Raw genomic sequence first — 14,415 nt, forward strand, 5'->3', positions numbered from 1 at the left:
GGTATGTTTGCATGGCAAGTCATCCTGAACCTATGCCATTTTCTTCTCTGTGTTTATACTATTTAAATTTGCATTTCATAATATCAGCTCAGATAAATTTTGCATGCTTATGTGAAATTGGACACTTGCTTTGGGTACTGTTGGCTTTAGAGTAATTAATTGTTTTTAAATGAACATTTCCCCCCCTTTAAATAGCAGTGTTACTGGGGTGGCAGAAGATTAAGTTAAGTGGAGTGTTATTAGGTACAGTAAATGAGTTGGGGTTTTTTGTGGTAGGTTTGTCTTAAAAACATGGTTTATATTCTGTACATATGAAAAAAGGTTGAAATTTCACTTAATTTTTGCAATTTATTCTGCTATTCCTTGTACAAAAAGGCACACACATTATGAATAATATAATTATAGGCTCCTTTCTTTTTTGTAGACTTAACACAGAAAAGAAAAAACACATATTAAAGCTGGGAAGGGAAGCCAGAGTTACCTTCTGGATTTCACACTGCCTTTGGACACAGCTACTTTCAAACTGTAGGCAAACAGCTTTGTAGAAAATGGGTTATTTAAACAAAATGTGTGTGCCAAAATAAGGTCTTGCACCAGTAACATAGCAACTGTAGGCACAAACTTACTTTTGGCCAGAAAAATGGCAAGAAAATAAACCATTAACATGCAAAGGGACTTGTTCATTCCCAATCTAATAATGCTGGTTATCCACATAAAAGGGAGAAGCCTGTGTGATGTTACTTGACTTATTCCAACCTAAAAATCACAATGATTACTGCCACTCGTATAATAAAAATAAAGAAAAAATGAAACAGTAGTATGTACAGTTACTTAAATTCCATAATATTTAAGTAATGTGTTATTCATAAAACTGAATAAATGATGGTAACACATTATTTTATTATATAAGTGAATTCAGTCAAACCGTTTCAACCCCCCCTGAAAGAATGATGTAGGCAAAATATATGGGTTGGCTCTTGACCCTTGTGCACTGAAGTAAATATTCTTCATGCAGTAAAGCATTTTGGAAACTAAAGCTATCTATAAGAATAATATCAGAGGGGTAGCCGTGTTAGTCTGGTTCTGTAGAAGCAGCAAAGAATCCTGTGGCACCTTATAGACTAACAGAAGTTTTGCAGCATGAGCTTTCGTGGGTGAATACCCACTTCTTCGGATGCATACCCACTTCTTCTTTTTCCACTGCTTGCATCCGAAGAAGTGGGTATTCACCCACGAAAGCGCATGCTGCAAAACTTCTGTTAGTCTATAAGGTGCCACAGGATTCTTTGCTGCTTCTATAAGAATAATAAAATCACAATGACTTTGTTGCTCAGTATGAATGCTATTGGAAAACATAGATATTTCAGATAAGTTTTATTGATGATTGCAATTGATACCACCTTTCATTTCCTTTAGTCGTTTCTCTCCAGTAATTTATAACATAGGGTCCAATCCTGATACTACTGGACACAAGGGTTGCCACGTTTGATTGGACATATTCCTGGAGGTTTCATCACATGACATAATCTTTAATTAAAGATTAATCTTTAATTCCTGGAGACACCAGGACAATCTTGGAGGGTTGGTGACCCTAGACTGTACTTATTGCTGTTTAAAGGCAAACCCACTGATTTCAAGGTACAGCAGTGAAAACCAATGCTATACATTCTTATGGATATAAGAATGCTACTTTTCAGTACACCTCCCATTCTTCAAGTTCTAAGGAAAAAAGCAGTGGTAGGTGCTAAAGTGTTCATGACACTTCAAGGGAATTTTTTTGACTTCTCAAATTTGTAACTTTTGCATTTTAAACCGTCACAGTTCATTTACATCTGACAGATTGAGACTGAGCTGAAATAATTTTTCTATTTCGTACAAAAACACATAGTGTCATTATGATGCAGAATTGAAATGCAAAGCTTTGGTTTATGTTGGAACTCTGTCCCCGTGCACGTCTGCAAAATTACTGATGGGGAGGGGCTGCCTTTGAGCCTTCCCGATCTTGTGCTGCTCCGGCGGCTGAAGAGGCACCTGATGTGACTTCCTGGGGCCCGTCTAACTTAAAACTTCCTGGGATCCAGGATCTTCAGTGCACCTCCCAGTCCCACCACCCTTCTCACAGCAGGCCTTGTGAGCAGATCCCTGGTGAGAACTAGGCCTTTTGTAGCCTCTTCATGCTCCTCTGGTCCTTTTGCCCAGCTTAGGACAGGGAGTTAGGCTGTCAGCCCAGATGATGAGTTCAGCTCCCATTCAGTGCACCAGGATCTTTTGAGTATCTGGACCCAGTTGTTGGTGTGGAGCACTTTTGAAAGTCTGGGCCTAAATCTCATCTTTTTCCATACAGTATATGTTCAGCGTGGTTACAGGCAGGGCCATAACTTTGAAATTCATGGCTTACCGGCATTTAAATCCTCTGCCAGAATGTTACATCGAAAAGCTCGTTTGCACTGAATTTCTTTGGTTTCTGAAAAGAGAGGAGAAGAACAATCAATATGCCACTCTCTAAGGATAATGCATTGAAATAAATGCATGTTAGTCAGCATGAGAGTTTGAAATGTCTCCTTATTGGCGAAAGGCTTTGTCACACTATATTTCGTTTTCTAGGGGGGAGCCATACTCAGGTGTTAGCCTCAGTCAAAGCTTGTTTCTGCCATTTTAAGAATGCCACCGTGCCTTTGCTCTCGCACGCTGATGTGACACCTGCGGTGCATAACTTAGTGACTTTATGGCTGGATCACAGCAATGTTACACGTTAATACTGGGTTACGTTTCATCCAAATCTAGTATCTGGCATTGATGCAGAAGGCTGCACCATGTTGACTGATTGGGAATGAATATAAGAGATTCTGCTCAGCTGCTTGTTTGCTTCTGTACCTATCTGTATATTTCTGTGCAAGCCTAGCATCAGGCTTTACTTGTAGAGGGGAGCTCTCAGAAATGCAGCTAGGCAAACACACATACCAGCCCCAGCAGCTCCCAGGGATGCTGGACAGGCTGGGCAGAAAAGGTTGTACTTGGGGCTGTATTCCCTGTATTCTTTTCCTAGCCCTCTCGTCCTGCCACCTGAACCCTGCCTAGTCTGGAGCCACCCCCCCCAACCCACATGGGGAGAAGGCTGTGCTGAGTTCAGCTGGGAGGGGAGATGGTGCTGCTGCGGTGGGTGGTTTGCCCCCTCTCCCTCACTCCCCAAGGAAGCACTGTGATCCAGGTGCAGAGAACCCCTCTGCACTTGGAAGGAGGGGTGCACGGCCTGCCCAGTATTCCCACATTTGGATGTCTCTGTGTAACTCGGATACTTGGCTGCAAAGTGACTAAATCATACCATAGAGGAGAGACTGTGGAACAACATTGACGAAAGATTGGTTGCATAATGATTGTTTATAGTCCCTTTCTTGCCTGGTACATATGTTTTTTTTTTATATAGGCATTGATGGTTTATATTATGCCTTTGAAAGTAGGTGGCAGATTGCTCAAAATATAATAGCCCATTGTTTTTTCACTGGTATCTCCAAATAGTCGGCCTGTGTGTGTTTTCCTCATGTTCATTGTGCCCAGTCACTCTGCCAAACAGAATATAGGCTGCTGCTCTCTGAGCTAAAGGAAGTTTGAAAGCTCAAGGTTTTTTTTTTCCTTTCCCCTAAGAGGGTTTTTTAAAGACTGTCTGTCTTCCCCTTGATTGCACTGTTTAATTCTCTCACCATTGGTTGCTGTGATTTACATTAAAGTGATCCGAAGATGACTTTTTACCACATGATCATGAACCTGATTCTCCTTTCACTCCTACCCGCCTGTTTTATGCTGATGTAACTGATTCCAGTGAGTTTAGTCTCAGTTAATCCTAGTGTCAGTGAAAGCAGAGTTAAGCCTTACATATGTAAGTCCAGTTCACAGCCCTCCTAAGAGAACGGTACAGAGAGGAGGAGTTTGAATGACCTGTTCACCCATAGGGGTTTGAATGACCTGTTCACCCACAGGGATCAATAATTAGGGGGTTGAGTGGCAGGCAGTTGCTATGGGGGAGTGTCCAGGTGATTGTAGTCCAGTAAAACTATGACCCAATCCTGTAAGGTGTGGAGCACTTCCTGTGGGATGGTGAGCACCGACGAATTGAAGACACTCAACACTGCATTAATCAAGTCATAAATATCTGTATTAATAGCTAATTAAAATACCAGTCTTACTCATTACATACAAATGCTAGAATTCCTGTAAAACTTGTGCCGTAGGCATGTATTTTGTTGTGATGTGTGTGTGTGTGTGTGTGTGTGTGTGTGTGTACACGTATGTATGACTTCCATTAATACCTATGAGAGCTTGTCTATGTACAGGTCAAAATGCTCAGTAGCTAGAAATATTCTCGATTCAGTGTAAAGCCCAAATAAAACAAGCCCAACAATGATTTTGTTTTACTGTGCAGTAATCTGTCTGTGTTACATTCACTTGTTGGCTGTTGTACTCTTCACACATCTTTAAAATGTCAGTAGATGCTTATCAATGTATCGAGTCAGGAAAATGGATTTTTTGACATTGTGCTCTTCCTCTCCTCCCTCCTCACCAGGCTGGAATGATAAGAACTGATAAAGATGAATATTTCATTGAACCTTTGGAAAGAGGCAAACAAATGGAAGAAGAGAGAGGAAGAATTCACGTGGTCTACAGGAGATCAGCTGTAACACAAGATCCCGGCGACATGCTCCTAGACTTCCATACGGAAGGTACAGCAGATGTCCATGGTTGCTTATAAATCTATTCCAGATAGCTATAGCTTCTTCCATTAACCTTTGAAAAAAAGCAATTTTGACTAAGATAGATAAAAAATAAAATAATGTGTCACTGAAATCTACCCTCAGTTACATATACACAGTGTGCCTTGATGACAACAACAGGTGTTCATGCATATTTGAGATCAGAACTTGGCCATGCATTTTTTTAAAAGAAATGTTGCAAAATACTTTGCTCTTTAGAATCCTGATCCTGCTCTTATTAAAGTCAGTAGCAAAATTCCTGTTGACTTCAGTGGAAGCAGCAATGCGCTCTACATAATTTGAGAAGATATTGTGGGATATTTCATGTAACTAGAAATGCTCACTCACATTAATTTAATTTAATATCACACACAGCTTACAAACCTTTTATTTAAACTTTTGGGGTTTTGTTTTTTTTCCCTGTAATAGCTGTGTTGTACAAATGGCTGTGATTTTTAAACCCTCTACTGAATGTGATTAATGCAATTTCAAAATAATTGGTTTGATAGGATATGTTTTGACATAACCAAGAGTTGCCCTCAGTTTTCAAGCCAATGTGGTTGGTCCATCTGAAAATAATTATTGTGCAGTCTTGTCTGTTAGACTTTTTTTCTCTTAAACTTTTTACAAATGCTTGAGGGCCCAAGACATAGAGGAGCAAATAGCAACTTTTTTTTCAAATAAGGCTGGAAACATTGAGGTGGAGCACAGGCTAGAGATTTTTAAAAAGGTTTTTGTTTTTCAAATGTATCAAGAAACAGCTTTTTGTTATTAGTAATCCAGGACTTCTCAACCTGGGGGGTAGAGAACAGGTTTCAAGGGGTTGGGACTCCACTATTGCTCTTAATGTTTAGAGAAACGGGGGTGGGGGCCCAGACATTTTCCTGTTGTAAGTTGTGTGGTGGTACAGTATGGAAAGGATGAGACCCACTGCTCTAAACCACTGGTTGTTGAAATGTCTAGCTGTGGAATACATGTTCATGGATAGAATGGGAGGATAGTGGTTATCTCAAGTTGACCCTCTTGAAAACTTCAAGAGATTCTTATTTTCATTTTGACACCACAGTTTTCTTATTAAAGGGTAGGGAAAACTTGTTCCCTTTCAGTGCTCTAACTTCTCTCCCCACCATCTTTCAGTTTTCCATCCTCCCCCAATTGTCTATGCACCCATACCCCAATAACAAGGCATAAATCTGTGCTTGTAATTAACCAAGCCATGAGAGGTACTGTTTATGGAAATGGAAAAACCAAGGTAGGTAAAATCTTTGGCAGGCAGAAAACAAACACTGCTGCACAGCAAGTCGTCACAGAATTAAATTGTTCATTGTGGGTTGGCAGCGTCTCTCCAAAAGATAGCAGCTTTATACCTAATCCCAGCATCACAGGCTGATTTACACAGAAGTAATGGGCTCAGCAGCACCTCATTGTATTGTAAACTATTTGCCTACCAGTCTGACTAAATTTGAAGAGGGTCAAAGCCAATGCATACTTGATAAAGGAACAAGATGTGGAGCAGCTGGATCTGGTGAGCTTATGGAAACAAGCTCAGCATTGCATTCCCCAAGCAGCCCTCCTAGGATGCTAGCCGTGATCCATACAAGTCCTGCACTAGCTCAGGTTGTTGCAAGCTTAGGAGTTTAGTAAACTCCACTCCATGCAGCTGCTGCCAGAGGAGGGGAAATGGGGATAGAGACTGGGGTCCCTCTGTTTTAAATAAACTGGAAAATTGGTTGCTTCATTTAGAGGCAGTGAGGGACACCTGGGGGTAGTGTGCTGCAACCAGTCTCCTTTCTGACTGCCAGAGGGTGGTGATGGGGTTGCCTAACTTAAGATTCCTCTCGCTGGCTGTCAGTCAGACAGGGAACACCATTATCCCTTCCTTTCCCCCCAGACCTGACGTTCTTACTTCGTATGTTCAGAACGTCTCAGAAGCCCACAGATCCTGGCTGGGAAGGAATGAAAACTTGCTCCCAGAGGAAGTGGAGGGGAAAAGTTGGGCAATTGTGTGAGCAGTATCTAGGGGTCAGATGTGGCGGGGAGGGAAAGTGCTCTTCCAGGCGCCACCCACAAAATAAGCTCTGCCCGCAAAACATGAGCACGTGTGCGATCTGCGCTGATTGAACTTCGCTTCTCCTCAGCAGGGTCGGAATGCACATGTGGGCTGTACTGAGCTCCTCTTCCCCTCGGGGAGGCTGGCATGTTCCAATGAGCTTCCTTTGGGGCGAGGGGGCTCTGTTAGGTTCCTTCAGTTTGAGTCTTTCTTGACTGGGAACTGGGGAAAAGTGGCAGCACTCTCCCAAGCCTACTGACTGGTGCTGCCAGAATGAGCCATCCCTTACAATCGCTTGTGTAGCTGTTCACAGTATGATTCCCCCCCTCAGAAAATGGTTGTTCCCATTCCTTTTCTTACACGTCTTTATGATCAGAGAAACAGATAATACTTTAAAAGCCAAAGTGGTTGTCACTGGGTATTTTGAGTTAGTGCCCATGGAGATGAAGGGAGCAGGTCACACCTCTCAAGGATTGTTTCAGGTTCTGCAAACACAGGCAGACATCGCTGTACCAGTTACACTCAGCTCATTGTTTTTGAACCTCTCTCACCCACCATAACAGCTCGAGTCTGACTTTATGTTTAAAATGAAAACTTACTCTGGAGTCTAAGGCAGCATGAAAGAGGTTCCAGCCGAATCTAACCTTGGTGATAGTGCAGCGAGGTGTTCTCTCTCTCTCTGGAAATGAGAAGACCATGGAGCCTTGCTGGATCATGGAGTTCTCAACATCAGTGTGCCCTGGAGGTTCCGGGTGCCATGTTTTGGTCCTTTCCTAACAACCCCCCCCCCCAAACAAATAAAACCTATCATGGTAGTACTCAGAATCTATACATACTGATCACTTGGGCAGAGATTCCTTCTTGGTGTACCGTATACATTGTCTTTATCACCTCTTGGATAGTGCAGAACCTTTCAGTTTAGAAGATCTTGTTCTCTGCCCACTGTGTGGCACTTTCTAATACATGCTTTGACTTGACTGCTTTTTTAGGATTTATACAGTACCTTTTTGTACCTTATTTTGTTTGTTTCTTATGATATCATCTGCAAAATATTTTCTCCTTTAGTATCATAATTTTAAATCCGTTATTTAATAACACTAAAATGTTTCAATTCTATTTGCCACTTAGTATCATACTGCACTGTTTCAACTAGAGCTGGTGAACATTTTCTAAATTTCAGATTTTTAATTTGGCGGGACCCAAAATATTTTTAATTAAAATTTGCAACCATTTTTAGTAGCAAGCACTTCAGTGCTGCCAGAATAGGATCCAGCAGCAATTTTCAACAGAGCATACAGCCATACATTGTGGTGTATTGGAGGAGTTTTATATTTCCCAGATATGTTATTTGGAAAAGGACTTTTATTGTAACAGCCCATAATAAGCATTTCTTTAAATATAATGTATCCAGGAAATTTAATTCCCTATCCCAATTATTAAAATAAAGTTCCCTTGATAGTGAAAACACTACCATCCCCTCCAAACTAGTCTGTATGCCTAAAATCTCAGCTAGTCTTCAAGATGAACCAACATGGAGTGTGGGGTTTATTTTGGCCTCTATATTTGTGTGTCATGCTGTTACCTTGGCTCTGCCAGTCAGTTTCTTTTGTGTGAGTTGGCAGACAGCACCAAAAGGACTGTCTGAGGTACAGATTGCCTACATGCCAGTAAGTCTAATTGCAGGTCTGTCAATCTTGACAGTGTCCCTTTAACAGCATCCTCTTAGCTTGACATTGTATTTATAACTACCCTTAATTACCTCCATTAGGCAGTTTATACTTGGTAAGGTTTTCTTCCTTTCTTGCCCTACAAATGTGTAAGGTATTTGTTCATTTTCAGTGTAAGCTTGGCCTTCTACTCTCGAACAATCAAAGCGTAGGAAGAAAATATCAACCCACTTACTGAGCCTTGCAGTAATATCTTGAAACAGTATCTCATGCTTGCAAGATTGCGAGACTGCTGTAGACTTGTTGATTGTTTTAATTGACCTGACTTTCCTGGTCTTTCCCCAGAGTAGATCTCTTAAAATATTTACAAAGACTTTTCCCCCACAACTGAACTTCAAGCGGCCTGTCATTTCCAGATGTGTCTAGTGGCCCAGTTGTTCACAGTATTGTGATGAAAGCAACTTTCCTCTCATTGGGATCCCTCTTGTAAATTTGAGAAAAAGTCTGCTGGAGATTGGCTAATTTCTATTTCTTGGTCCTTTTTGTGTATGCTGTGCATGATTTGATTTTCGTTCCTTTTCAATTAGAAGATCCCTTAACGAAATAAAGAATAATTCTACTATAGTCTTATCCTCTCTGAGTCTTCACTTCTATTGTAAGGTTTTACCTTGGCTGAGTGTACACATAGAAAAATATAAAGTTTTATCATCATTTTCTTGATATCTGTTGGAGCTGGTTTTTTTCTTTAATCCTGCTCATATCTGCCAGCAGGCTTCCTTAAAGTTAAATTCAGCTTGCTGCAACTCTGTTGAAGCCAGTGGAGGTGCACTCCTGACAGTGGGTCTGAATTTGTTCCAGCCTGTCTAGGAGTTGACTGCATATCAAATGCACCATGGAGCGTCTGGTAGGTTAACCCACTACATCCTAAGTGTATTGTGAATATACCATTGTTAGCAGAAAGTGTATTCAAATAACTCATTTCACAATACAAAGATTTTAGCACACATTTAAGAGTTTAAGAATCACTTGCATTAAGGACATTATGATGCAAGTAAAGTGGAAATTTAAGCAATATATTACAAACAGAGGCATAGAAATTTTCCCTCAACCATAGATTCTTTGATCAAAGATTCACTCTGATCAAAGAACTCAGGAGTAGTCTATTAACTAATTAGAAACTTATCTACATGTTTATCCAAAGCAGTCAAGAGCCTAAGATTTCTGAAACAAGTATAGTTTAAACAATGCAAGAATTGTAAATTAGAATTATACGTTTATTTAGGTCACTGTTAGTGAAATTATTATAAAAACTGGGGAGAATGTTGTGTAAAATTCACTCCCATATATAATAAAGCAAGATAAACCAGTGTGTTCCCTTCAGGGGCGGCTCTACAAATTTGGCCGCCCCAAGCAGTCATGCGTGGGAGGCGCCCCCGAGCCGCGGGCATGACTGCGGAGGGTCCGCTGGTCGCGCGGCTCAGCTGGACCTCCCGCAGCTGCGAACGGTTCGCTGGTCCGGCGGCTCCGCTTGAGCTGCCTCAGTCATGCCTGCGGGAGGTCCAGCCGAGCCGCGGGACCAGCGAACCGTCCGCAGTCGTGCCTGCGGCAGGTCCGGTTGTCCCGAGGCTCCGGTGGACCTCCCGCAGGCATGACTGCGGCAGGTCCACCGGCCCAGCTTGCCGCCCCCCTGGGAAAGGGCCGCCCCAGGCGGGTGCTTGCCCCGCTGGGCTCTAGAGCCGCCCCTGGTTCCCTTTGAGGAACAGCACACTGTCTGATACGTAAGATGTAGATGTTCTTGTCATAAAAGCTGCCAAGTCCAGCCATATGAAAAGCACTGTTAATCCTGCTGGACATCTGATTTTACAGGGGTACTTAGCAGCATTTGGGAGTTGCATTGACATTGTTTCTTATGGCTCATCACAGGGAACTAGAACGTACGTTATTGGTGATTAACTTCCTAAGTTTGAGGCAATGGACACATTTTCAAAGTTGAATGCTTAAGCATAGGCACTGAAATAAAAGTAGCCTGATTTTTCTGCAGTTGGAACTGCTGGTGCTCAATATGTTTGTTGTAAAACTAGGCTGCTCAATATTTTAACAATGTCTCACTTGAGGCCCCCAACTTTGAAATTGGCTTAAGAGACTGTAGCATGGATTTAAACTGTAATGGCCAAATTCTGCCCAAAGATATGGCATTTCCCACTGACTTCCTTAAAAGCTTCTCAGATCTATCCATCAGAAGGCAGAATTTAACCATTAACATACTTGCATTCCCACTGGTTGGTTTTGTCAGATGAATTGCCGTAATCTTTTTTTTTTTTTAAAAGAAGATGATACAGTGTATCTGAACATATAAAAAGTGCAAAATAAAAGATACTAAGCAAACATGCAATATAAATGTATTAAAATATGAAATTCTACGGTTTAAAAAAACACAGATACTGGTAGGGCTGGTCAATTTGTTTTTAATTTTAAAGACTCTTTAAATTTTAAAAAAAACCTTTTGATAGTTTTCTATGGAAACTATTGGCAAAAAATGAAGACTGTCAATTGATGGGGTATTTTCTGAGTTTGGATTTTGCACTGCCATCTTTGGTCACATGGAAGGATATTTTCAACTCAAAACTTGTCATTTTAGAACCTCTTCAGACATCTTACTTCCACCTGACCTCCCCCCCCCCCCACAAAAAATCTGTATTCCAAAATGTGAAAGTTTTTCCATTTTGGAGAAGTAATGAAAATAAAAACCTTTTGATTAAGAGAATCTAGGAAAAGAAATATCAAATCTGCTTTAAAAAACAATAGAATGAAAACACTTAACTTTTTTTTTTAAGGTCCTATGGAAAACCCCTTCCTCCCCCCTCTTCCCCCCCGACAGGTGTTAGAGAATATCCAACTGATGGGTGAATGCTTTCATTAAGATGCAGGGTGATTAACTAAGGTGCTGGTGATTAAACATAAAACAGCTGTCATGATAATAGCTTTAAGTTTTCCATTTTGAATAGTATATCCTTAGAACCTATCAAGAGACGGAAGGTGAAACATTGACCCTAATAAAGTCAACAGCAAAATGCCCATTGATTTCGGGGGAGGGGGTCAGGATTGAAGCATAAATGTCTTAAAATAAATTGCCAGACTTGACATAGTGCAAACAGCATTCTATTTATATTATATAGAATTTTACATTTTATTTTTTATTCTGATAATGAAGTAAATACAAGGCAAATGGTAAGGTGCTTAATGCATAGCCTGCTATATAAATCAAAGTACACAAGGAGATTGGGAGTATATGATATTAGCAAGTATCACTATATAGTGTTCTCATCCTAGTAGGCATGAATACATGATATATCTGTCTCTCTATTCTTTTGGACAGTCACTATAGGTACACTGGGTTTCAGCTGTAATCGTCAGATGTCTTAGAAAGGTAGGAGCCTTAGATCCAAAATGTGTTTCTACAGGAGAACTGATGATGTCTAAAGCTAATAGATAATGTCTGTGAGCACTCTTGCACTAGTAAAGCACTGAAGCAATATCCTATGCTGGTTCCTGTTTACGCTGTCCCTGGCTATTCATAGCCTCTTTGGGGAGTGGTGCCATGATATGCTACATTACAGTATTTTGATCACTTATTTTCTGCGTGTAAATCCCTTTCCTTTGAATTATACCAACCCCCCAAGATACTGCTGTTTCAACCATTTGCTGAATGCTTTAGAGTTTAAATTCTCAGGTGTGCCTCTCCTGCATCCCTGTGCTAGAGAGAGCAGGGAAGAGAAGTGGCAACTGGTAGAATGGACTGTGCTCCCTCTATCCAGCCAGTCTTCTCTTGAGTGAAAATGGGAGAAAAGGAGAATAAACAAAGTCCAAGACTTTTTAAAAGTGACCAGTTATTTTGATGCCTTCATTTTTGGGGGTCCACCTTGAGACACCGTGAAGGGACCTCGCTTTCAGAAAGAGCTGAGCACCCATGTTCTGAAAATCAGGCCTCTCTAAGGTGTCCCAGTGGGCAACTAAAATCACTAGCTGCTTCTGAAAATCTTTGCTAAATTCTTTACTCCTTCGCTCTTCTCTTGAAGAGGAGGCGACCTAGGAATTATTCTGCACTCTTCAAGAAGGTGTAGGAAATTTTTCCCCTCGGTGTAACTGGGAAGCACTGGGAATGCCTCTCTGGTGCACAAGACCTCCCATGCTCCCCCTGGGGCGGTACAGCTATCCACCGCAAACACAAGACGGTGGCTTTTGGTGTCAATTAGTCCTAAACCATCTAGTTTATCATTCAAGCTCATCCTATTCTAAGGTTATTGCATGTTTTGGTTTCACTTTCAAAGCTTGAACCTCCCCCCAATTCAAATTCAGGGGCCAATGCTTTACAAAACGAGTGTTTCAATCCTAAAGAAAATTCCCATGCTTCTTTTGTTGAACTAGGTTTTGGGGGAAAAAAGTTTTGGAATCTAGCATAGTTCATGCTGCTTCTGAATGTTTCAGCTCATTTTAAATGCATGAGACAGTACTCTTACAGAAAAAACTGAAAGCTAGCAAGTCTGTGAAAAGGTAAGAATTGAAAAGCTTCCTCAGCACTGGCATTTACCTTTAGTCATTTGAAATGTCCCCAGGGTAAATCCATTATAAGCAGATTTGTATTTATTAGGTAGAGTGCCAAGTGATTGGTCCAGCTTTGGGTTACAGTAATAGACATTGCAATTAAGGCGGTCAAGTCACCTGAGGAGGAATGAGTGGGAGTTTTGTACTGAGCATTTCGAAAAGCTGTTTACTCATCTGAAAGTTGATTATATTAGGCAGATGAAGTTTCCTACCCCTAAATCTGTGACTAGTAGTTATATTTGTAGAACAATATTATTGTTATATTTATGAAGGTAGTGTTTGGAAGAGCTAGCAAAATACTGATGGATCTTTACACGGTTTTCTAAAGCTATGTACACCCGCTTCTAAGATAGTCTAATAAAAAATACAAATTTTCCTATAGTAGATAGATGTCTTCCTTGCTGTACATTTTCAGGCAGTATCCTAAATACTTTATTTTTATGTTTTCCAGTTAATAACTTACATGTATAACATAAAACCTCTGAATGCAGTAAGGCAATGATGTCCAGTGGATAAAGTAGGGGACCGAGAGTCGGTACTCTTGGATTCCATCCCCAACTCTGCCAGTGATGAACTGTGTGACCTTCGGTAAATCATTTAACTTCAGTGTAAAACAGGTAGAATAATATTTACCTGTGGGTATTGAGAGGATTATTATTTGCAAAGTGCTTTGAGCTCCTCAGATATAAAAATGCAAAGTATTATTTTTTATTTGGAAAAATTGATGTTGAGTGATTATTTCTGCCGTATGTGAACATTTTGGATGGGATTCTGGCCATACTGAAGTCAGAGCTTTTTGCCATTGACTTCAGTGGAGCCAGGATAGTGCCGTTTACGTTTGAGTGGTGCCTTAGGCCAAACGTATATTTCAGTGTCTCTGGCCAAAATATCTCTTCAACTGTTTTTATTTTAAGTAGAAGTAAAATGGAAGGAAGATATCAGTTCTTGGAGGGGGAGTTAAGCTGGCATATATTGGGGACCTAGAATACAGGCAGCAAGGGGGTTAGCCTTTTGCCTCTGTTCAGCCATAGAATGGAGTTCCTGTGACTTGAGCATCCTTCCTAGGAATGTTTTGGGTGTCGTAAGACAGAATTCCTAGTGTGCTGCAGGGACGAAGTGAAAAGCAATATGACCATATCACCACAACTCTTTCCCCCTATGCTATTCTGTCCTGCTGCCTTTACCTGTGGGTACAGGTGTGGTCTTAGATACCGTATGGCTAATCCTTCTAGTTATGCAAGGCTTTGTTTTCTGTTCTTCAGTGGGCCAGCAATTCTCTGTCTTCCACATATTGTTTTACTGCAGGGGATCGATGTCCTTGACCATTGCCGGACCAACGGGGCTATTTCTC

The 14,415-nt window shown here is 41.0% G+C and overlaps 1 protein-coding gene across 2 annotated transcripts in view; it reads left to right on the forward strand.

Moving 5' to 3' along the window:
- The window catches only part of ADAMTS3 (ADAM metallopeptidase with thrombospondin type 1 motif 3), a 192,020-nt gene that overhangs the window by 61,004 nt on the left and 116,601 nt on the right, over positions 1-14,415 (forward strand). For both annotated transcript variants that reach the window (XM_039540401.1, XM_039540402.1), the window contains exon 4: positions 4,559-4,715. In XM_039540401.1, the coding sequence (XP_039396335.1) occupies positions 4,559-4,715 (157 nt within the window). The remainder of the gene's footprint in view (positions 1-4,558; positions 4,716-14,415) is intronic.

Source organism: Mauremys reevesii, linkage group 5 (genome assembly GCF_016161935.1).
Source record: "Mauremys reevesii isolate NIE-2019 linkage group 5, ASM1616193v1, whole genome shotgun sequence".
Taxonomy (NCBI): Eukaryota; Metazoa; Chordata; order Testudines; family Geoemydidae; genus Mauremys; species Mauremys reevesii.